The sequence below is a fragment of the Trichoderma evansii genome, assembly GCF_050947405.1.
Source record: "Trichoderma evansii strain SZMC 28006 chromosome Unknown GGI43scaffold_14, whole genome shotgun sequence".
Lineage (NCBI taxonomy): Eukaryota > Fungi > Ascomycota > Sordariomycetes > Hypocreales > Hypocreaceae > Trichoderma > Trichoderma evansii.
In genome coordinates, this window is record NW_028145192.1 from 833,287 (window position 1) to 855,854 (window position 22,568).

At 50.2% G+C, this 22,568-nt stretch overlaps 7 protein-coding genes and 1 non-coding gene across 8 annotated transcripts; 5 read left to right on the forward strand and 3 right to left on the reverse strand.

The window, feature by feature from the left end:
* Positions 1–2,401: 2,401 nt before the first annotated feature.
* GGI43DRAFT_93064 (uncharacterized protein) lies at positions 2,402–3,107 on the reverse strand. The gene has a single exon (XM_083210526.1). It carries the CDS (start codon positions 2,980–2,982, stop codon positions 2,512–2,514), a length of 471 nt encoding a protein of 156 aa, XP_083059324.1. The 5' UTR covers positions 2,983–3,107; the 3' UTR covers positions 2,402–2,511.
* A 1-nt stretch (position 3,108) lies between these two features.
* GGI43DRAFT_93180 (uncharacterized protein) lies at positions 3,109–4,605 on the forward strand. The gene is made up of 2 exons (XM_083210529.1): positions 3,109–4,372; positions 4,433–4,605. The coding sequence occupies exon 1, from the start codon at positions 3,522–3,524 to the stop codon at positions 4,299–4,301; it is 780 nt and encodes a 259-aa protein (XP_083059325.1). The 5' UTR covers positions 3,109–3,521; the 3' UTR covers positions 4,302–4,372; positions 4,433–4,605.
* Positions 4,565–8,461, forward strand: GGI43DRAFT_93066 (uncharacterized protein). The gene is made up of 2 exons (XM_083210527.1): positions 4,565–5,798; positions 5,879–8,461. The coding sequence occupies exons 1-2, from the start codon at positions 4,827–4,829 to the stop codon at positions 8,054–8,056; spliced, it is 3,150 nt and encodes a 1,049-aa protein (XP_083059326.1). The 5' UTR covers positions 4,565–4,826; the 3' UTR covers positions 8,057–8,461.
* Positions 8,462–10,709: 2,248 nt separating this feature from the next.
* Positions 10,710–12,653, forward strand: GGI43DRAFT_428544 (uncharacterized protein; the record flags this gene model as incomplete). Its single annotated transcript, XM_083208975.1, has 3 exons — positions 10,710–11,041; positions 11,112–11,527; positions 11,626–12,653. 3 exons carry the CDS (start codon positions 10,710–10,712, stop codon positions 12,333–12,335), a joined length of 1,458 nt encoding a protein of 485 aa, XP_083059327.1. The 3' UTR covers positions 12,336–12,653.
* A 1,480-nt stretch (positions 12,654–14,133) lies between these two features.
* On the forward strand, positions 14,134–15,763 carry GGI43DRAFT_93294 (stearoyl-CoA 9-desaturase). The gene is made up of 2 exons (XM_083210530.1): positions 14,134–14,543; positions 14,601–15,763. The coding sequence occupies exons 1-2, from the start codon at positions 14,249–14,251 to the stop codon at positions 15,734–15,736; spliced, it is 1,431 nt and encodes a 476-aa protein (XP_083059328.1). The 5' UTR covers positions 14,134–14,248; the 3' UTR covers positions 15,737–15,763.
* Positions 15,764–16,194: 431 nt separating this feature from the next.
* On the reverse strand, positions 16,195–18,290 carry GGI43DRAFT_409024 (WD40-repeat-containing domain protein). The gene is made up of 2 exons (XM_083206437.1): positions 17,688–18,290; positions 16,195–17,597 (listed from the first exon to the last, which is right to left on the reverse strand). The coding sequence occupies exons 1-2, from the start codon at positions 17,913–17,915 to the stop codon at positions 16,476–16,478; spliced, it is 1,350 nt and encodes a 449-aa protein (XP_083059329.1). The 5' UTR covers positions 17,916–18,290; the 3' UTR covers positions 16,195–16,475.
* An 8-nt stretch (positions 18,291–18,298) lies between these two features.
* Positions 18,299–18,370, forward strand: GGI43DRAFT_t146. The gene has a single exon. It is a non-coding gene; the product is annotated as a tRNA-Gln (tRNA).
* Positions 18,371–18,712: 342 nt separating this feature from the next.
* On the reverse strand, positions 18,713–21,283 carry GGI43DRAFT_93338 (Zn(II)2Cys6 transcription factor domain-containing protein). The gene is made up of 3 exons (XM_083210531.1): positions 20,740–21,283; positions 20,632–20,634; positions 18,713–20,521 (listed from the first exon to the last, which is right to left on the reverse strand). Exons 1-3 carry the CDS (start codon positions 20,877–20,879, stop codon positions 18,970–18,972), a joined length of 1,695 nt encoding a protein of 564 aa, XP_083059330.1. The 5' UTR covers positions 20,880–21,283; the 3' UTR covers positions 18,713–18,969.
* Positions 21,284–22,568: the final 1,285 nt, after the last annotated feature.

The window sequence follows — 22,568 nt, forward strand, 5'->3', positions numbered from 1 at the left end:
AGAGCTTGGATTTGAGAAACGATTTGGCGGACAGAATTACTCCTACTCATCTTGTAAAAACACACAAAAATTAATTGGCCATGGTTTTTTATTCTTTTGTTACTCTTTTTTTACTCTAGGGGGAGAAAACAAGAAAGAAAAGATGGGGAAATGGCATGTATATTAGATCAAACGGGCAGGCAGGCGGGGGAATGTAGAATATTCGGGCGCTTAGAAGCGGCAAATCTCCAATTCATAGAGCAGGGCAGGAAGTAAGGTATATATATTACGCATAGCACACCGAATAAACATATTTTTATCTGGTTCGAAGCCGAGTTATCCTGGTTGTAAATCCCATGTGATATGACGTGACTTTGTGGAGGAGAGTTGATCGTTTTGTATGTTGCTCCGCTAGGACCTTGGCAGTAAGCTGACATCACTTTGGAATATGGGAGAAATAACAATCTAGTTTACAAGTTTAGAGAAAGACAGCTGTTAGTCATTCATAACGCGGCGGAAAAGAACGTCACTTTCTTAGTGAGCCTCCTACATGATGTCTTGGGAATGAATCATACAAGGCGAATTGACGTGGCTGCCTTTGCGGAAGAGACTAGGCTGCACTCAGTTGCACAGCTTTGCCCTATGCGGAAACCTGTCTTTGTCGTTGCATATGCCGCACGGTTCGCGAGCAACGCTACACAGCATCAGAGTTAGGCCACTGTAGGCGGCCATCTTTATGCTGTTCCATCTGAAACGGCGCGTGGGGTTGACGCTCCGATCCGGTGTGCGGGACGGTGGTGCGGGACGGGCCTAGCTAGACTTGGACATCTGGAAGTAGAAAAGAGAAAAGAGCCTATCAAGTCGAGCTTCGGACACTCGTGACCACTGATTGATGGCAAGCAGTTTATCTCTAATAGTAGGACCTGGTAACAGTAGCATCACGGCTTGAACTTCTCGGTCTTGTTTACGGCTAGAGTCTTCTCAGGAGAAAGTGGTTTGAGCATGCAAGGGGAACGTGCGTAAAGTGATGCATCACTCGGGTGTGATAGGCTCTCGACTGCTGATCTGATGCTCGGCCCAACAACCCCGCGGTTGTGCCCAAGCTGCCAGACCATAGCCAGACTGGCTTACAACACCACACAGGGGCGACTAAGTTGATGCGAGAAAGGCGAGCAGATGGAAGAGGCATGTGCATATCGCGAGCTGCATGCGGGAGGGCACACTCGGGAGGCGATTGTTGCGAGAGATGCTTGTATTACTGGCGGTATCATGATGAGCGCATGTAAGGCCCGTCTCGTCCTGGCGATTGCAGCCTCATCTGCTGTCTCGTTGGCCCGGCTAGCAATGCAGTCATGCCTGACCCCACACTAGTGGTCAATTGCAAGTCCAGAGCATGCGCCTTTATCTGCGCGCACAAGCGAGTATGGCCAGTAGGGGAGACGATGATGAGATTTGCAGCTACTGGAAAACAAGAAAAACAAGGAACGCTGCTGAGCTATGTCGTCTTAATGGCCCATCGTATTGGGTAACCTGCCTCCCACGAGTTCTCCGTAATATGGCCCGGTCTCAACAAAGAGCTGCTGCCAGCATGACGTGCGTACGCAGGTTAGATCATCTCGGAACGGGGGCCCGGTCTTGGGGGGCTGACATATGAGTCTGCGGATGCATTCCGTGTAAGACCAGTAGGGATGAGAGATAGGGGCAGCAATTTGCAATTTTCCCGTTGGGCGATCGGGGTCTTTTCGTGCTTGCTACTAGGCCAGTTGCAGGCGTAATAGTTGTAGGAGCATATCACATCTGCCCTTTATCAATAGAGTATAGTATTCAGGAGTATCATGTTGGCGATGTCGCTGTTTGCTTGGCCTGTTGGGCTCTGGATATCAACCCACTAGATTCGCGAAGGGACTCGTCGTGCCAGTTTCGTGGTAGCGATTATTATGATGGATACCTGAATTGAAATCTGACCTGACCTTGTGATTGCCCAAGTCTAATTGCCTTGAAATTACTTCCTCGAGGCTTCCGGAAAGGCCGAGTCCAGGCGACAAGTGGCGCGGATAGTTGCTAGGTCAATAGCTCCCGAAGCAGTGATATGTGACTAGGTCAGTAAGATGCTAAATAGCCATGGCCTGAAGGTATGGTACTGCTAGATGGCAGTGCAAGTACCAGTATGTACCAGTTGCCCTGGCAGATTGGCCGTCCGAGTACCGAAGCGATTGATTAAGCGTCCATGTACGATGCGGCATAGTCCGATCTAGCTCGTTGGCAAAGACCCTGCGGACTGGAGCCTGTGTCAGAACTACCATCACTAGCATTACTTGCCTGTACAACGACAGCGAACCTAGCACCACAACGCTGCTAGACTCGTATTCTCGTCAGGTTCTTTGAGTGCTAGTTCGCTGCCCAATTACCACCACCCGGTTCGTGGCTGACCCGACGTCCAAGCTGTCGGTGCGACGACGCCAGCAAAACGGGCAACCTGGCAGGCAAGCAAGGTGCCCATGATGGAACTATTGTTGATCGCATGCCCGGCTGCTAGCGAGCGCTCGACTCGTATGGTGGTATGGCATTGGTGCTCGGTATGAGACCTACCACCGGCGAGGCGTCGTTGCCATGGCAATCGCAGCAGCTTCGGTCGCTTCCCATCACGGCTTTTCTCGCCACAAGTAGGGCTCCGACAAAAACGGTAAGCGGGCGGAGCTGGCCAGGCGTCGTCGAATTGGCGGTCACGAAGGCGAGCAGATGAGCTGCGCGGTCGATGGGGCAACGGCTTTGTTTATGGTCCAGATTGACTGAGGCCCTGGCCCCGGATGGGCGAATGGATGGAGAGCTGTGACCGGCAAAAGCAGGACGACGCAGGTCTGGTTTGGTGTGGTCTGGGAGCTGTGAGATCCGCGGGTTGGGTACAGATTGCTGGCAGGCTTGGAGGCAGAGTGGGTTGGAAGGGAGAGAGAGAGTTGAGTTTAGCGACTGCGGTTGAGCAGGTAGAGTATCGCAACACGGCATGAATGAGCGTCAATGGCCTGAAAGACTTAAGGTGGCAGAAGCCACATGCGAGGAACGCGAAAACAGCCCATCACAGGTGCAGGCCCCGCTGTGACAGTGGCTGCGGCCCTGCTGTTGGCGCGTCATGCCACCGCCGATTGCCCGTTTGGAGCACCGGGAGGGTACCATCCAGTGCTGTGGCCGCCCATTTTAGGGACGATTGGCAGCCCGAGGTCCACTGAGAGCACCAGCGCACCCTGATTCTGCCAGCGGGCGATGTTGAAAGAAAGGAGGGGTCCAGCGGCGCCCAACCCGCAGCCCGGCTTGGAAGTTGACAGCGCTAAGCAGCTGCTAGGCTCCCCTACGACCCTAGGCCGGGCTAGCCTGTCGTGCTATGGAGCAGCAACCGCAACCGCACCCGCTAGCGGCAGGCGATTTTGGCGGGCTTTCGGGCACGACTCCAGCGGCAAGCCTAGCCGCTAACGAGCTGCAGCGCCATTCCATCGAGTCCATCTCTCCCGCTGCCTTGGGCTTACAAAGTATGATGCTGCTGCAGGAGCATGTATCGATCAGGCCTAGGCCCTGGAGGCTGCGTAACTGAGCTGGGAGGATGCTTGGGATCGAAAAGTATCAGATACAGGTACAGCTACAGGTACAGCCACAGGCAAAAGTGTCTGTCTGTCTGGTGCTGCTGGGGTTTGATCCCGCGTACAGACAAGCTCCGGGTAGGCCTTTTCGAACAGACCGGGAGCTCTTGGGGCCAGAACCAAGAGCCTGGGTACCAGGTACGACTGGGTACTGCTCCTCCTGCTGGGAACGACGGGTACCCAAGATGTGGCGGCAGCACAAGGCTGGTCACGACCCCAGAAATAGCCCGCGTCCCATTTCCAGGGTTCAATTTGCTAATTGATGTGCGGTGCGGGATGTACTTGCTGGTACTGCGTACTCCGGATATCTCGTCCATGCCTCGTTCTTCATCTCTAGATCAACCCGGCATCGACTCTTTTCGCTTCTCGTCTCTCTCGCCAACCTCCTCCGTGTCTCTCAGGCCGCTCCACCTTCTTCTACCTCCCCTTGCCGCGAGCTTTGCCTCCTTTTTCTCCCATCTTCTGCTTGCCCCTTCTCCATCGTGGGGGAGCCGAGCTTTTATTTGTGCTTCGCCGCCCACATTTTGCCTCGCGCCTCGAAGCGGCTCTTTTACACTGGAAAAAACTCCATCCAACCATCCATCCATCCCGCCTTGCCCCTCGTCCTGGCCTCGCCTTGCCTCACCTGCTCTCACCTCGCACAATCCGCCAAGCTGCCGTTATTACTGGACAACAAGGCTGGTCAGCCACTAACAAGACCGGGTCTCATCTCTTTTTCTGCCTGGTTCGCCATCCATTCACCAGCCGCCTTCACGTCTTCCTGCGTGCGTCCTCCGCGTCGATCATAGACAATCCGCTCTTGTTCTTGACTCATACGTAGTCAGAAACCCTGGCAGCTCCCCGTGATCTATTCGAGCACTCACAGGTTTTTTTTCTCCAGCAGCTCGCTGCCCTGCTGATCCCGGCGAAGCTGGTTGTTCGGTGAATCGGCATATATAGCAACGCTCTGCCTGCTTAGCTTCCATAAAAGCTCAAGCACCCCTCCTTGTTCCCTGCTTCAGCCTCACGACTGGCTGTCATCGCTCGATAATAAAGCCATTTTCTGATATCTCACTGGTTAAAAATACAATATTAGAAGAGCGATAAAATCTGACCATCTGCTATACTTTTGCGCATAATTTGCTGCGTGCTACCTACACGTAGTGGGTACCTGACGTACGCAGCCGCACACCGCATATCGACAAGTCCCTTATATACACATCCAGCCTGTTGCTCAGCATGTCTCTACCAGATGGCCGTCCATGTACGTCGCCGTCGCTTCTGCAACCTCAGTCACAGCCGCAGTCGCCGTTACCCGTAAAACAGGGCTTTTTGCGCAAGCTCTTGGCCCGCTCAGCAAGCACAAGAAGCACAAAGTCCTCAGCTTCGTCTGTTTCCGCCGATCAACGACTTGCTCCCGAACCCGTCTCCAGCCCAGGCCTGATAAAGCGCATGTCAAAAAGAGTCGTGCCTGGTTTACCTCGAGCTCAAACATTCAAGCGCCAGCTGTCAGAAGATAGAAAGCACCTGGCTCCTGTAGAGCCTTCAGCAGAGGAGCGAAGGGCGGCATCAGTCGACAGACGGTCTCACTATCCACGCAAACCCAGCGGGCGAGTCTCAAAAACTCATATCGACCCCCACTCTAGTGCGCCGAGCTTCTTTGGCGAGCCTCTCCACGAAACTACTTCCTATGCACAGTCACTTCCCATCGACCTTGCTGAATTTGAGGCGGCGGATGCGTCGTCCGACATTCCGCATGCTGATTCGGATGATTCAGACATAGATGGCAATGAAGCTGACGATGCCGATGACGAGTACGCCACACAAGACGCGGCGTCTGTTGCTGATACTTGCTCCATGACCACGTCACAGTATGAAGCAATGATCCTCGACAAGTTAGAGAGGGAGTGGATTCTCAATCTGAGTATGCACTTCAGAGACCGTTCAAAAAGAGAAAAATTCTTTGTGACATATCGTGAGGAAGAACACATCTGGCGCCGCGTCACCATCTCTCTTGATTACCGAGATGCACCAGAAAATTCTCTAGAGTGGGATCTTAGCCACACCAAATATCAAAGGGATAAGAGCACCAAGATATACGAGGCTATTCGTGATAGTCTACAGGATATCCAGTTTTACGACACAGTGACAAACTTGAAGCTCGAGACTACCGACGGAAGACTACATGTTCATGTAGTCGAAGACGGTAATGTAAGTGACTGCCCCCGCGTCGCATCTATTGGGACGCATCGCCCTTTTTGTTGGCAGACTAATAACAATTCACCCTCAAGGAAATTATTCACTATCCAACTGTCAGCCAGATTAGGCACTTGGGGTGTAGAAGAGTCAAGGAGCGAGACATTGTCTTTGATTCCCACATGTCTGGCTTTGTTTACAAGGTCAGCGTGATGGGTAAGATGTTGATCAAGAAGGAGATTCCAAGCCCCGACACTGTAGAAGAATTCCTCTACGAGGTCAATGCGTTGAGCGGCCTGCGCTTTTCAAAACACGTTATAGACTTTTACGGCGTGGTTGTCGACGATGATGATGAGCAGGTTAAAGGTCTCCTCATCAGCTTTGCTGGCCAGGGCGCCTTGATTGACATCATCTTTGAGAATTGCAAAGAAAACAACATTGGTCTCCCCTGGAATACAAGGGAGAAGTGGGCAAGACAGATCGTCCAGGGGCTGGCTGATGTCCACGAATCAGGATTTGTCCAGGGAGATTTTACCTTGTCCAACATCGTCATTGATGATGCTGGCGATGCCAAGATTATCGACATCAATCGGCGAGGCTGTCCCGTAGGATGGGAGCCTCCCGAGGCGACGGCGCTGATCGAGTCCAACCAACGATTATCAATGTACATTGGGGTCAAATCGGATTTGTATCAGCTTGGTATGGTGCTCTGGGGGCTTGCGATGCTTGAGGATGAGCCTGAAACTCAGGGCCGACCGCTTATCTTGGGACCTGAGATTAATGTACCAGATTGGTATCGACAAATGACAGAAATTTGCCTCAGCGATGACCCACGGATGAGGTTACAGGCCTCATCACTGCTGCGAATGTTTCCGCGAACTGTCCCGGACGATGTTCACAGCGATGCACTGCGCTCGGATCACGATCCTGTGCGCGTGGATACTGGTGCCGAGACCAACGAATATCTTTCGGATGGCTACGACGTTGAGTCTCACTCTGCAATGAGGACGGCGGACCTTGATGAGGAACTGGCCTACCCAAGCTCGACATATCTGCATAGCGGGCCTCTTCCTTATGATCAGTACTACACGAGTCGGGGCAGGTCACCACCAAGCCCACTGCCTAGCGATATGGGTGGCAATGAGGTGGCATACAAGTCCGCTTGGGCTGCAAACAGGAACATAGCTCCCTCTTACAGCGACAGCGGAGATAGTTTTGTGGTACCGGAAAGTGAATACGATGTACGGCTGCAGCCAACTCCGACACCTTCGGCAGAGAGATTCCTCAACATTAGCGATCGACGTTCACGGCCCCTGACCCAGCTCAGTACCTATGCAAGCACAGAGTACTTTACAGCTGGTGATGATCCAGCTGAAAGGGTCGAGCATGGACTATCCGTTCCTATGGCGCCTGAATCTAGCTGGGGAGGGTCAGCCGCCAATGATGTGTTTGAAGACGCAGACGCAGACGCTACGCTAGAGCCAAGGGACGCAGATGAAGAGATTGATGTTGCACACACAATCCCCGCTGTTATTGTAACCGAGTCACCTATCAGTGCAGTAGATCAGCCAAGGGGCTATGAGTCTCAGGATGATATGCCTGAGAGAAAAATTAACGGCGAAGAAGATGCCGACAGGCAAGACTCTGCTGTTGATATAGAATTTGAAGCTCAGGAAGCGACCATTATCCCGGATGTCGATATTGAAGCGCCTCGGCTGAGTCCAAGACTCAAGCTTTCGAAAAACACAGCCAATATCAAAGTTAAGCGGCTCAGAAAAGCTCCGCCTAGGTCACCATCGTCTAACGCAAGCCGCCGGCAGATGGATACAGCTGATACACCCATTTCAACAGACGCAACCGCAAGCTCCTCCAGGGTGGGTGATGGGGCAGCACTTCGGGTAACGACGCCAGAAACCGAGTCGGAGCCTGACTATATCGCCTCACGTTCACCGGGCTTCAAATCGCCTGATCCCCGGCAAAGCTACAACGCCAGTGGTGCGCAGAGGGCGGGGCAGCTTCTCAACGGAGGAAGCACGAGTGAACGCTGGATCTCTCCAAGCGAGGAGACTTTGGGCCAAACTGAACCAACCAGCGGATTCGCGTATCCAAGGCACGGAACGATTCCCGTTTCACTCACGGGGATTGGAGCAGCCCACTTGGAGCTTGAAGGAGAATTGTTGCAGGAGAAGGGGCTCATCGATGATGAGTTTCAATTAATGACACGACCCGAAGCGGCAACACCGCTCATGATTACGACAGATGGGCAGACATGAACACCCAGACATATATATATACACACAGATTTCATTGGCATACAAGCGATAGCCTGCTTTTTTTGTCTTTACTGCCTTATTTTTTACTTTTCTTTTTTTCGCATCTTCCTATTATTGCCTCTCTTTTTTTCATTAAGTGTCCTTGATATTTGCTTTCCTGCGATTCTCCTTGTGTAAAGTAGATATAACTGCGCGGGCAACTGACCTGGCTTCCCTTTTTACGAATTTGGATTATGAGTATTATGAATATCACGACATTGGAATGACATGGGCCAGCGAGATAGCATAGCGCCGGACTAACGAGTATGAGATATGACTAGTTGGCATTTAAGCAAAACAATTGAATATGAAGATATTGTTCAAATCAAGGATGCTTTGAATATGCTCTTTGTCTTTTCCAATGCGGTGTCCTACTAATTGACCCATATATTCACAGATTGCCTATTATAGAAATCTTCTAGAACGGCACTAGAACCAGCGGATAAGGTGAGGCTGTTTGTGTGGCGTCTTGCAGGTGGCTAGCGCTGTGTAACTCGAAACAAGGCCGTTTTCTATCTTAATTTTCTGTTGGGGGGATTTGGAGGGGCGTGTGTCTAGTAAAGCCGTGAAGCTGGTGAGTAAAACATACTCAGCAGCTTACGCAGATTGCGAGGAATGATGGGATATGAGTAGTGGCATGAAGACAACAATCTTCACAAGATGGTGAAAAAGACGAAATATGAGCATGTGAACCGAGGCACCGGAGAAAATAAAGAAATCCATTGGTGTGTTTGGTGCTACTATTTCTATTGGGGAGTTGGGGGCGGTGGGTTGGGCAGGCGGATAGATGAGCCGGGATCTCACTGGCATTAGTTGAGATTGGAGCTATCCATGAATATGGGGGAAAATGGATAGCCTATCAAGTGGGAGATTCGGATAGGCGAGATGACGAAATGGGAATCTCACATGGGAGGACGTAACTGTTGTGTATACCAAGCAGATAGATGGAATGAATCTTAGACGGCTCATTAAATTGGAAATGAAATAAACGAATGATAAAAGACATGTGATGTAATGCTGCTATTATACCTATCTGGGTAGTGCTACGAGATCTATACCAACTTAAATGCAATCTTGCATGCAATATATATTGCCGAGAGTGAAATTATTAGGCCGAGCCTTTGGCTTTGTTCATCCTTGTTACAATTACAACAGAATGACATGGACAAGACATCAAGGTACATGCATAAAGAGTGATACGGTACATTAACTTAGAAACGGACGTAGATAACATGAAGGCAGAACATTGGCTACGTTGAAAACCCCGACTGAGCGCCGAGAGGTGGCGTCACATTTACTCCATTCCTTTCTCAATAGTAACAACATCCCGAACACTCCGATGATAAGAAAAAGCTTATACTCCGTATAGCTAGTAGTATAGCACGCCGCAATAGTGCCATAGTGGATCAGAGACGGGCTATGAATATACTTCGCTCAGCAAGGAGTGAAACAGAAATAGGAACTGTAAAACGCAGAGGCTTATATAGCAAGAGGCAAGAATGCTAAAATAGAAGCTGGTAAATTTATAATAGCGACAAGAGCAGTAGAAGCAGTAGAAGTAGTAGAATTGAGACAGTTTCTAGCCTATAAATGATTTGCTATGGAATTCAAGTGCCCAGACCTCAAAGCCAACAAGTCGCACGCATCAAGCAAGCCCACTGCCACGCCAACCTCCAAATGGGATCTTCTGTCACGCGCAAAAGATTCCACACCGCCCGTCGTTGCGCACGGGCCGCGTCTCGTTTTCGTTCGTTTCCTAGTACCGCCAGTCTTCGTGATCGCTGGAATGGCAAACAAGGATTAAGGGCATAGTAAAGGACAAGTATATAATTTACATTTTGGGAGGAGGAGGGTGGTGGGGTGAGCTGGGAAAAACGCCAGCTCAAGAGAGAGAAAGAAGAGCAAAAGCGAACGAGACTGATTAGGAAGGATATCGATATTGGTAAACATATTGGATATTGACATTGATGATGAAAGGTATACTGGCAGAAAAGAGAGAGAGTGAGAGTGAGAGTGAGAGACAAAAGAAAATGCCGTGCTTTATATTTGTACACTTGTAAATAAGACGAGCCTTCCCAGTTGTCGAGACTGATATACAGAAGGATTGGAATACGAAAGGAGGGAAATATGGAAGGAGGGAAGCGCATCCCCATGATCTTCAAAAGTACAGGTACCTAATGAGCACATGTAGTATCAAAACATTCCTCTATTCTAGTAGAGCTACATGGATACTTGCGGTTACAGGTGCTACATATAAGTCTACCCTTAGGCTCTCAAGAGACAAATCGTTGTATATGTATTTTTTCCTTCTCAAGCAATATTCCCAGCGAAATTTGCTTTGGGGAAACGGATTGAATAGCCCACATAGCATCGAAATAAAATGTTTATCACAGGAAGAAATAGAGTGTTTATCACAGGAAAGTTCAGTAGTGTGTGGAGTGGAAAGGTACACGACAACATCATATATGTACCGTTGGGGATATTTTACCATAGATTGCCACAGCTATTAAAGATTTTTCTCTCTCTCTCCTTCTTCTTCTTAATAACTTCTATCCTACAACTGCAAAGGACCAGTCTCTTACGGTTATCTATGAACATAGTTTTAGTACGAACAATGACAGACGATAAGATATCATGGCACATCTTACCAGTCGAGATCCGGCTGATGACCCTAAAGGCCTTATCAAAGACTGGCTGTAGCTTGGCCAACTATGCCACAGTATGCCGAGAATGGCGGGAAATCATCGAGCGGCACAACTTCACTCGCATCAAACTGACGATACCACGCCTCAGCGAGTTTGATGCAATGACTCGTCGGAATCAAATTCACGTGCGCTACATATGGCTTTGCTTGGAGCTCCAAGACTACGGGCGCGCTGAGAGTGCTCCTCTGGAACTTAAGCAGCAAGGGATGGACAATACAGACAGCACCGCTACCAAGAGAGCGTTCGTTCGAAGACCTGTTAGAAACTCTTAGCACATGGGATGCAAGGGCCAACTTGGTGCTCGACATCAGCATCCACTCACCTAGCGATTCGGTGTATTGGTTCAAGTATCTCACTTTTGAGCCTGATGTTCCTTCTACTAATTGTGACCGGGGTCAGCTCCCAGAGTCTATGCCCGCTGCAGCCAACGTTGACCAGCATCGTTGGACTGATGACGAGAATCCTTTCACTCATCTTCCAATCCGTAAAGTTTTTGATAAAATCATGGGAAAAGGACCATTCAAAAGTTACGAGGATGAAGAGCGATGGTGGTTTTCGCTGCCCCTAGCTCCAGCAGTGACAGCAGTGCTGCTACGCCAACAGACTCGACGACGGTGGAAGCCAAAAGCGCTATCACGGCTGGTTTCCCAGTTTCCCAGACTGCGAGAATTCCACTACGAGCCTTGGAGAGAATGGAATCTTCTTAAGCAGAGGGCGATAGATCTCGGTGTGTAGCTACCTGTCTTCGTTGTTCATTGTGATATCCATGCGTGTTGCGATACTAGTGACTGTTGACAACTAACCTGTTGTCATTTATTTACATAGATTATCAATTACTTTTTGAATCTCTCGCTTCTTGCCATTTGACGAAACTTACACTTTTTGAAAATTTCAATCAGCGATATCCGCTGCACTTTAGAATCTGCAGCTCTCTCCGACAGGCAAAACGTGGTGTCGGCCGGGTTGTCGCCAAAGCCAGTCTCGAGCTTGAACATCTCTCGGCGTCGTTCATTATAGATGCCAGTCATTTCTTCCAGGCTCGCGAACCCTCCTGGAAGTGGTACAACTTGACCACGCTGATTCTAACTTCAGAGCTGCTCGTACCCAATGAAAACCTGGACGAGGCTAATGATATGCTCTTGGAAGCAGCGGTAGCGGCTAGGGAGATGCCCAACCTTGAACTCTTGGAGATTTGGAATGGACGGGCTGGGCTGGCGGGGCTCTTTCGATATCAGACACCGAAATATTTGCAGGAGCGTTTTTTTAAGCAGCCTACTGTGATAACCTGGAGAGGAACGTGGGACTTTGTTTTGACACCTCCTGTAATTGAGGCTTGGGAAGCTGTCACATATGGGCATCATGGGAATGCATACATTATTGACAAGGAGGTGGTGGATGTTAATGCTATCAAGTCTCATGGAGATGCAGTCTACCATTTGAAGCTTTCGAAACTGGTAATTCGGCCATTGTCGTTGCGGCAAATACGAACCGAGCACATGGTTGGAGAAGAAATGTTTTTGGTCAATCAGACATGATTACCTGCCTGCTCTCATGTTGAGTAGGCAAGAGATTCTTCTGCCATTGGTTATTTTACAAATGATAACAAAGCAGTTGCCTTTGTCTATTAATAGTTTCAATAATACGGAAGTCTCGGCTTATCTTGTCGTCCAGTATATAAAGAGTACTTTAATTACTGCACGGTTACATCGTGGAACTGACTGTATCTCACGGACCGATGTTAATATTACAGGGTGCGCAAAGGCCCTCTTCAGCCTCAATCAATTGTTATTCAAGGCACGAGAAAATTAAAAACCACCTGATTCTCTCGTACATCGTGTCATCACTGAGCACAGTTGTCGAACCAGGTGCATATACACTGCGTATCCACCTCCAGATTTTATATACACGCACAACAGAACACTATCCTTATTGGATAGATGGGGCTCACACAGTTCAAGTGTAGCTCGCAATCTGTCGTCATCAACAATCGTAGACATGGAATGAGCAATACATACATGGATTCAGGTAAAATGTATACCCGTTCATTCACATGAGTTTCACAGGCGTTTGATGCTGCCATTACGCAATAAGCGACCGAGGCATGTTCGTACCATGAATTAAACAAGCCAGGCGTATGTAATTCGTAACAGGCATCATTAGCCGTTGTCCCATCATGTCTTTCCCCGTACTGTATCGCACAAGGGTACGGCAATAAAAACGAAGTTGTAGCATGTCGTTTCAATCCCCTGCCTCCCATTCGCCCATTTGGCAACCCTGCAGCTTCAAGCATTGAACATACAAAAAACACCTAGCCACTAACAGAGCTTGTTCACTGCGGGGGCTGCTGCCTCGGCTGCGGGGACTTGCGAAGAGAGAGAAAAAAAAAAGTTGTTGGGGAAAGGACGGAGAAAAAAAAGGTTGAGCGCCTATGCCGCTGGAGCGTGATTGGCTCAACCTGGCACAAGCGATTGCGCTAGAATGCAAAAAAAGGGTACAGCGATTAGCCACTTACGGCAGACCAACTTTAAGGTACACTCTGGGAGGGGGTGTGGGATTTTGATAAGGATGGGAGAATAGAGGTGAGATGAGATGGATTTTGGATGGGCGCTGTCAGGCGATTGATAGCTGCATCTGCTGATATGGGCAGATGCGCAAGATGCGAATCTTTCAATGTTGGGGGAATTGCAAAAAAAGAGAATAGAGTCACCGGTTATCAGCTGATTTGCCGTTCCCAACTGTTATCGCCTCGAATCGTCGTCGCTCACTTACACGCCCTCACGTCTCGCCGCCTGCCCCAGCGATCCAACAAAACCAGCCCAAAAGTACAGCGCCAGGTACTCCCGCCGGCCCAGGTACCCTGATCCATGCGCCATGTGCTTACATCCATCGAGTACCACCCACCGCTCAGCTACCGCCATGCGACATCCCTGGCGGATCCACAGGATGCCTTTCCCAGCCCATCTCGTTTTGCTGTTTTCAGTGCATCTCCACACGCAAGGCAAAGTCTCAGTGGCAGTGACAACGGCCATGACCGAAGCCACCAGCCTGACGGGTGTATCTTTTTGTTGCAATTTTTTCACCTTTTTTCGCCTTTTTTCGCCTTCCATCCGCTGGCTCGCCCTATTCGGGAAAATCAAGCGTCGAATCCCGAGCCTGGCCTGATCTCAGCTTTGGCTGGCCCTGATGATCAAACGCCCCCCCTCGGGATCTTGATATAAAGAAGACCTGCTTTTTATCACACACACCCTCCACAACACAAAAAAAAAAGAGCTCCTCACTCTTTCACTTCCTTCACCCCTCTCTCTCTCCCCCCTGGTCCCCTCCCTTACCCCCGGGACTTGGTTCTTTTATAACACCTTTTTCGCTCTCCCTCTGAGCATCTCTTTTTTCTCTTTCCTCTGTGTCCAGCCTTGATAGAGTATTCTTCAATATCAAAGCAACAACCAACATGTCAGAATCATCCGCCGCGGCCTCAAAGGCCCAGGCGTCAGCCTTCCCTGATGGCACAACCGACTATGTGCCTCTCCGCGCTGGCGGCAAATACGACCTCAAGAAGGTTCACATCTCAGAGACTCCCATGACCTGGGGTAACTGGTACAAGCACGTCAACTGGCTCAACACCACCTTCATCATCTTCATCCCCATCCTTGGCTTCATCTCCGCCTACTGGGTCCCTCTCAAGCTGGCCACTGCCATCTTCTCTGTCATCTACTACTTCAACACTGGTCTGGGAATCACAGCTGGTGAGTCAACGCTCCTCAAATGGATATCAATTAATTCATTTACTTACTGAATAACAGGATACCACCGTCTCTGGGCTCACTCCTCATACAAGGCCACTCTCCCCCTCAGAATCTACCTTGCCGCTGTCGGTGCTGGCGCCGTCGAAGGCTCCATCCGCTGGTGGTCAAGAGGCCACCGCTCTCACCACAGATACACCGACACCGACAAGGACCCCTACTCCGTCCGCAAGGGTCTCCTGTACTCTCACATCGGCTGGATGGTCATGAAGCAGAACCCCAAGCGAATTGGCCGCACTGACATTACCGATCTCAACGAGGACAGCATCGTTGTCTGGCAGCACCGCAACTACCTCAAGTGTGTCATCTTCATGGGCCTCGTCTTCCCCACCCTCTTCTGCGGTCTCATGTTCAACGACTTCCTCGGTGGCTTCGTCTACGCCGGTATCCTCCGTATCTGCTTCGTCCAGCAGGCCACCTTCTGCGTCAACTCCCTCGCCCACTGGCTCGGAGACCAGCCCTTCGATGACCGCAACTCACCCCGTGATCACGTCATCACTGCCCTCGTCACTCTCGGTGAGGGATACCACAACTTCCACCACGAGTTCCCCTCAGATTACCGAAATGCCATTGAGTGGTGGCAGTACGACCCCACCAAGTGGATGATTGCCCTGTGGAAGTTCACCGGCCTCGCCTACGACCTGAAGCAGTTCCGCTCCAACGAGATCGAGAAGGGCCGTGTCCAGCAGCTCCAGAAGAAGCTCGACCAGAAGCGTGCCACCCTCGACTGGGGTACTCCCCTTGAGCAGCTCCCCGTCGTCGACTGGGATGACTTTGTCTCTCAATCCAAGAACGGCAAGGCTCTCGTTGCCATCGCCGGTGTTATCCACGACGTTACCGACTTCATCAAGGACCACCCCGGTGGCAAGGCCCTCATCTCTTCCGCCATTGGTAAGGACGCCACTGCCATCTTCAACGGTGGTGTCTATCTCCACTCCAACGCCGCCCACAACCTGCTCTCCACCATGCGTGTTGGCGTCCTCCGTGGCGGCTGCGAGGTTGAGATCTGGAAGCGCGCTCAGTTTGAGAACAAGGACGTTACCTACGTCAACGACTCTGCTGGCCAGCGCATCGTGCGTGCTGGTTCCCAGGTCACCAAGGTTATCCAGCCCGTGGCCAGCGCTGATGCTGCTTAAATCAGTCGGCCCATGTCGATTGAATGAAACGCATCGTTGGAATGTGAAATAGAGTTATAAGAGGACTGGGTTTGAAAAGTCCATCTGAAGTTGTGAAGCGGTGTGGGGTAGAAAAAACCCTGCTAGGTTTCTTTCTTCCTGTCCTACCCCTGCATATACTGCAGATGCGATTTTTTCGATTATGGCCATTACCAACTCTGAAAAAGTTATCATGAAATGGCGTTTGAAAGGGAAATAAATATTTTAAGGGGTCCGGTAGACAAAGAGGCCGGACAATTGGGGCGTTTTTATTTAAACAGAAACACTGCAGAAGTGGAAAAGAGATTACTCTCAAATCATAAATATATTACATATTTTGATAAACTTTGATCATCTTGACTTTGTGAAGACCCGTAATTGATGTTAAAGACAAAGTATCTGCATCCTTATTGACTTTGTGAAATTTCAGAATTGGTATCGAAAGAATAGTCTACCCTTGGTCGCCCAAACTCTGCTTTTCCCAACATGGAAGAAGACTGATATCAAAACGCAAAACACGGTTCTCAAATCAATAAAGTATATATGTATTTCGATAAAAACGACAGACCATCTGAATCCATCTTGACTTCGTTAAAAACTCGTAATAGGTATTGGATAATAATCTATAACCCCTTCGCCAAAACTCCAACCCTCCCCAGAGAAACAAAAAACATATCATTATCAAAACGCAAAAAGCCCATTCCCTTCATCTCATCCCATCTCAAGGAGTCGCCATCCTCGTCTTCATCATCACCAACTCACTGCTCTTCGCCCACAGCCCATCCGGCGTCTGCCGATAACACAGCAACCGCCCATCATCCCCCGTACTGCCCAAAATCTGCCCGTCGTCGTCAAAGCCGACGCGCCACACCGGCGTCCGGTGGCTGTCCAGCCGCGAGACTTCCTGTGCCACGTGTGGGATCTGCCCCGGCTGCCCTGTCCATAGGCGCTCGCCGACGTTGCTCGACTTGGCGAGGCTCGCGCTAAGAGTCGATGATGGCTGGTGATGGTGATGAGGCACATTGTTGCTGTTATTGTTGTTGTTATGGTTCGGATTTGAGCTTGACCCGGGCGTATTGCTCTCCTTCTCTTCCTTCGCAGTAGTTGGCGACGATTCTTTATGAGCGCGACCATCCGGTTTCAGCAGATGCGACGCAGACCAAGACTGTCCATCGTTATCAGAGTATGGTGTATCGATGCGGAAAACCCTAGCGTAGCCATCCTGACACGCCGTGGCAATCATGTCGTAGCCCCTGATGTTGCCCGGCGCCCACGCCACGTCCCTGACCAACCCCCTATGGCCCATAATCTCGACGGCCAGATAAAACTCCTTTTGAAGCGTGTTGGCGCCAAAGCTCGCCGACGCAATCTCCCTCGTGCGGTACACCTTGACCGAGTTCATGCCCGCCACCACCAATCCCAGCGCGTCAGAGGGCACGCCCGCCCTCAGCGCCGTATAGCACGGCTCCGGGTTCGGGTCGAAGCGTACCTTGAACGACACCTCTTCGCCGCGGCTCGGTTTCGGGCATATCGTGAACTCGTCAATGGACGTGTACTCGGCTAGGTTCTCGGGCTGGTCGTTCTCGTACACCGTCAGCCGCCCGTCGGTTGCCAGTAGAGCTAGATATGTCTGCCTCGTCTCCTCGTTGTGCTTCATTGAAAAAGACCGGTACGGTGATCGCTGCGACCGAGTGTCAAATGCTGGCCGGCCATTAACCGACCGCGCAGCGCAGAAACGCCGGCCTGGCGCAGCAGAAGGGTTCTCAGCCCAGAGGCGGAACCAACCCTCGATGCCAAGGGAAGCTATGAGGTTGGGGTATATCGTGGACGGCAGCCATTGCAGCTATATAGATGAACGCGCTCACAGTCAGCACTCCAATTTCTTTTCTTGGCCATCAGATAGACCCCAAAGCAAGCAAAAAAGTCAACAAACCTCGATAACTTCTCCTCCATGCGCGCTCCACGTATCGCACAACCTCCACGTCGCATCCTTGTGCCGGTTAAAGACCCGAATCTTGCCATCCACCGAGCCCGTCGCGCATCGATCGCCGTACGCGTTGAACGAAATCGCCTGCACCAGGTCCTTGTGCCCGTGCTGGAGGTTCAGGTCAAAGGACTTGTTGTCGTCGTCGGTGGGGGATTGCGGGATGGAGGTTGTCATATTCCTTTGAAGGGTAAAGCCCAATTCACAAAACAAAAAGATGCCAAATTGTAAGCTGTTGGATTGTCTTTGCGTAGTATGTATTACTTTGAGTAAGATATTTCACCAATTCTATTTTATTTCTTGAACGGTGGAATTGGTGGTTACAAAGTGTGTTGAAGCAATGGGCATGGCATGCGAATCTGGACAATTGGAAAGTTTGATTGAGCCTCAGCTCACCCAGAGCTGGACCCGATTGAAGCTCGAGGTCACTTGGCGGGGCTCTAGTGCTAAAAGGTACGTACCCTCAAAGACCCGCTACGAGTAAGCCTAGCCTACTTTGTCCACCAAAAATTCAAAATCTTCAATTCGTTCTCCGCATTCTCAACAATTGCGAGTCCCACGGTTTCGTGGTCTAACGGTTATGACTGCGGATTCTGATTCCGCCAGCGAGGGTTCGACTCCCTCCGAGACCTTGAATTTTTGTTTTTTTATTCTTTTACTCAAGCCATGTAGAGATATCAGCAAAGGCAAGGGTTTGCCAAGATTAACTAATATGTAGGTATATTCGTCAAAGGTGTGTATATAGAGTATGAATCGCAGAGTGATTTGCCCTGCTACTGTTCAGACCATCTCTCAATCATGCAGAAAAGTGATGAGAAAGGCTGCGTGTCAAGTTATGTGCCCAAACCAAGGGCATTGTTATTCGTCATTGTGATACATATCATCTGGTATCAACTTCTCCCATGTCTTATAAGTGTATATACATAAAATCTCCCCCTCAACGCTGCAGCAGCCAACTCTGAATAAATTCCAATTCTCAGTAATTAGAGACAGAGGGAGAGAAGCGAGAGGGAAATATAGGAACAGGGAGAAAATCGCTGCTCATGTCTAAAAATTCATAGCACCAAACTCGTTCGCAGCGATCAGAGTTTTTGCTTTCAAGTCGTTTGCCGGTAGCGCCGCAATGCCAACCTTCGATTCCAAAGTATCCGTTTCTGTAGTAGCTTAAGAAAAAAAAAAATATATATATATTCAAAATGGAGAGAGAATAAAGGGTATAAATGTGTATTGTTTAATCGTCGGACGGTGGCGTTGTTGACACTGCTGCTCGGGATGGTGGCCGATGCGCTAGTTTCATGAGATGCGGCGTCGTCGGAACTGGTGTTTCTGAGTCGGGTGTCGTTGCCGTTGGGACTTCGACAATGGGCTTCCTAAGGTCATATAGCTGCCGTCTCAGTTCTGGTCCGTCCCACAAGTCCTCTCGCCAGGGCCAGTTTATCATCATTTCAAACAGCTTTTCACTCATGGAGACGGTATAGCAATTTGATGCCGCAATATAAAGTGTTGTAACAACCCCAAAATCCACGTTGAACCATGGCGAGGATCCAGACGCTCCTGACGCCAGAGATGCTCGCAGCGCCTGATTAATTGTCCCTGCGATACTGGCGATTTCCAGAAACTTATCGTCTTCTTCGTCGGGGGGCGTATACGCCATACCGTGAGGCAACGGCGCAAAATCAAGGGCAATCGATGCACCGCGGTGGCGAAGCAAGCAACCCGTAAATTTCAAAAAGTCGCGTGGATTCGAGGCATCATCCATGTCTCCATAAAGCTTGTTTGCCTTTTTTAGAAGCTCTCGGATGTGGTAGCATCTCTGGTGTAGGATATCGAACTGAAACCGGGCAGCATCGTGATCCCAAGTACTATCGTCCCCGTTGTACTGTCTGCACATCCAGCTGAAAGCATTGATATCCTGGAATAAATCATCAACGTGCTCTTGTAGCTTCTCCAACGATGTAAACTCCTTGACACTCCCTACGTTGCTTTTCCTGGTCTCATAGGCTTGGAGGGATAATGATGGTGGTGAATTCGTCCTCATAAAGGCTGCGGATCCTTCCCACCGGCGAAGCAGCTTGGTCATATAGGTTGCTCTAGCGTGAGAATTGTCACGATCGTGGCTGAATATCTCCGGATGTCGAAAGACGTCTTGAACTGCATCGGGTAGATTTGACATCAAGCGAATGCCGTTTGCGAGATGCATCATGGCGGTTGGCCAGTTCTTTCGCAAAATTTCAATATAGAAGAATGAAACGCAGCATATCATGATGATTCCATAACGTTTCCTCATCGGCAGCCCATTCAATTCTTCGGCCATTCGGTTTAGTGAGAGGTTATAGTGTCTGATAATGTAGCGCTCGGTGCTGGATGGTGGGCCGAAAATGGTAATGTTGGATCCAGCAAGCCTAAAATCGTGATATGCAGAAGAGAGAGCGACGATGGCATGCCTTACTGCTTTCGATGTGAAGCAGTATTCCGGTACGACATGCCCCCAGAAGAAAGTATTGTGAATATGTGTGATTCCCACCAAATCCTCGGCCAGAGGCAGAAACTGCTGGATGTACTGGCTCTCTACTATGTCGCCGCTGAAGTTGGTCACCAGGGGCCGTAACAGTGTTAATGATGAAGATGAGTTGACTGATGAGGATGATGAAAGCTGTTGAGAAAATCCCGGTTTCCTGGTCGCTTTTGGTTTGGTAAGAGGCTTGTAGCCGTCACAGGTTCGCCCTGTTGAGATGCATCGCTGGCATGCCGGCTTCTGTTCGTCGCATTTAATTCTTCGGATTCTGTAGCAGTAGTCTTGAGTTAGTAATCGCAAAGGGAGAGTGAACAAATAGTTAATGGCAGGAGAATTTTCTCATTTTTTCCTTCAGTGGAGGGTGGATCGCTAGCTTACTTGCTGTTTACGTGTTGTCAGTCAAGAGAGTTCCAAGTCATCATGAAGAAACATGAGGCACATGGGGCCTCTGAGTGAGATGAAGCGAGCTAAGGTTACACAACGTACCAAGTCACACAGCCCGTCCGAACCTTGGGCTTTCCGGCCCGCCTTCGTTTTTCCTTGGTTGGAGGACCTTCGGACTCGTATGGCGGCGTTATAGGAGGGACAACGCCGGAAGGAATGGGAGAGGATTTTGGAGGCGTCATGATCGATACATTGGCTAAAAATGCGCGACGTGGTGCTACTCAGACTTGAAGGTTACGCAGCAGCAAAATTTGAGGAAAAGTGAAAGGGAATGAAAGAAAAGCCGCCGGCATCAGCGCGAACGCTGACGCAGGGTAAAGGGGATGCGTCGGAACAAATTGACAAAAGTAAGGAAGAAAAGCAGCAAGTTCCGGCGTTGCGACAGCAAGATTGACTGAACCCTTTGCAAGGCGAAACACTCGAGGTCGAAATCCAAAGCCGTACAGTGTCTACTACTTCCCCTTTCGCATGAGCCGCCCTGCGTAGACAGCGGATATTGTCGCCAGATCAGATTGGTGGGGGATTCCAAAAAACCTGTCAGGACAAGCAAAATATTAAATGCTGACAGCAGATATAATTGAAGTGGGCTGTCGACGGCCTTCAAGAGCCCACTCCTGCCGCCCGCTCGCCGAGTCGCTTTCGTCTCGCGTTTAAGTCCCAAGTCCCAGTTACCAAAGGGAGAGATGATGGCCCCCGGACCGGAATGCGGAGCCGCCTGGCCACACTAAAGAGCAAAAAGAAGCTGGATGAGATGGTCAAGAGACGAAGAGCGAGTGTCCAAGATGCTGGGTTTTCACGATGAGAAAACTTGATTTTTCTCGTCTCCGGGTGCTCAACTCCGGTTCGTTACAGAGGCAGGTTGCCACTCTAGCAGGCCTGGAGCGAATAAGAGGATTCGTGTCGTGCGATCTCTTGAGGCTTTGGCCATTCTGGCTAATACTCAGTAGCGTTGCTGGGGGCCGTGCTAGCAAGAACTAAGTTATCGAACACATGGAGAGGAGGGTGCTTAGGTTGCTAAGCCTGGGTCTTAGCCTAGGTACTTGGGAGTTGGTGGATTGTGGCCCATCCCATCGGCTGTCGCTGGGCTGAGCTTTTTGTCAACTAGACATTAGCTTGCACTCGGACCTTGCTGTAGTCTTTCGCAGCAGCATACGTGTGTGTACGAGTACAGACTCACAGGCACAAATCTAAACGGGCCAGCAGATCAGCCCCAGCTGCTGGAGCACGATGCCAGCGGCTTGTTCTGCCGTGAATCCCCTGCAGGCTCGGTTTGATCTGACACCGTAGCGCTCTAGCACGAAGGTATTGGCACTACTGGCCTTGGATCCATGTGATTAGCCAGCGTGATTACTACCGCTATTACCTCGCTACATCGGTAACCTCGCTGCGAGAATGCCGGTAAGGGGGTTCGTACCAGGGTGGCTATGACAGTTGGATTGGAGGCGATTGTTGGCGCTTTGGGCGATGTGGAAGCCGGGGTGTGGAGAAGGGAGACGAAACTGGCTCATGAAGGGGAAAAAGCAAAAAGCAAGAGAAAAATGAGAAGCAGGCAGGGCAGGGAATGGCCTTGGCACTTGCCATAATTCCTCCGAGTACTGATACCTGCTTCGCTGCTACAGCGCTTCTTCTACAGCGGCTTGCCACGGTACGGCGTAATACTGGACGTGTACTCCATACTCGCTTCTACTTGGCAGTTGTACTTGCAAATTGCCGCGCGGTACCCCCGCACTAGGTATCGTCTGCTTACTCGCAGCAACAAGTGGTACCTGTATAAAAGCCGGTGGATGTATTTACGCCGCAGGTGGACGTATCTCTCCAAAACCGAGTTTCCGGGACGCCTCAAGAGCCAGAAAGTGGGTTGGTTCCTTGGG

Excerpts from the sequence above, each read along its gene's own strand:
- GGI43DRAFT_93180 (XM_083210529.1), top strand. The coding sequence starts at position 3,522 with ATGTATCGATCAGGCCTAGGCCCTGGAGGCTGCGTAACTGAGCTGGGA.
- GGI43DRAFT_93338 (XM_083210531.1), bottom strand. The coding sequence starts at position 20,879 with ATGACGCCTCCAAAATCCTCTCCCATTCCTTCCGGCGTTGTCCCTCCT.
- GGI43DRAFT_93066 (XM_083210527.1), top strand. The coding sequence starts at position 4,827 with ATGTCTCTACCAGATGGCCGTCCATGTACGTCGCCGTCGCTTCTGCAA. Across the intron at positions 5,799-5,878 it reads ATGTAGTCGAAGACGGTAAT|GAAATTATTCACTATCCAAC; the intron begins GTAAGTGACTGC and ends TTCACCCTCAAG.
- GGI43DRAFT_409024 (XM_083206437.1), bottom strand. The coding sequence starts at position 17,915 with ATGACAACCTCCATCCCGCAATCCCCCACCGACGACGACAACAAGTCC. Across the intron at positions 17,598-17,687 it reads ATGGAGGAGAAGTTATCGAG|CTGCAATGGCTGCCGTCCAC; the intron begins GTTTGTTGACTT and ends TCATCTATATAG.
- GGI43DRAFT_93064 (XM_083210526.1), bottom strand. The coding sequence starts at position 2,982 with ATGCCGTGTTGCGATACTCTACCTGCTCAACCGCAGTCGCTAAACTCA.
- GGI43DRAFT_93294 (XM_083210530.1), top strand. The coding sequence starts at position 14,249 with ATGTCAGAATCATCCGCCGCGGCCTCAAAGGCCCAGGCGTCAGCCTTC. Across the intron at positions 14,544-14,600 it reads TGGTCTGGGAATCACAGCTG|GATACCACCGTCTCTGGGCT; the intron begins GTGAGTCAACGC and ends ACTGAATAACAG.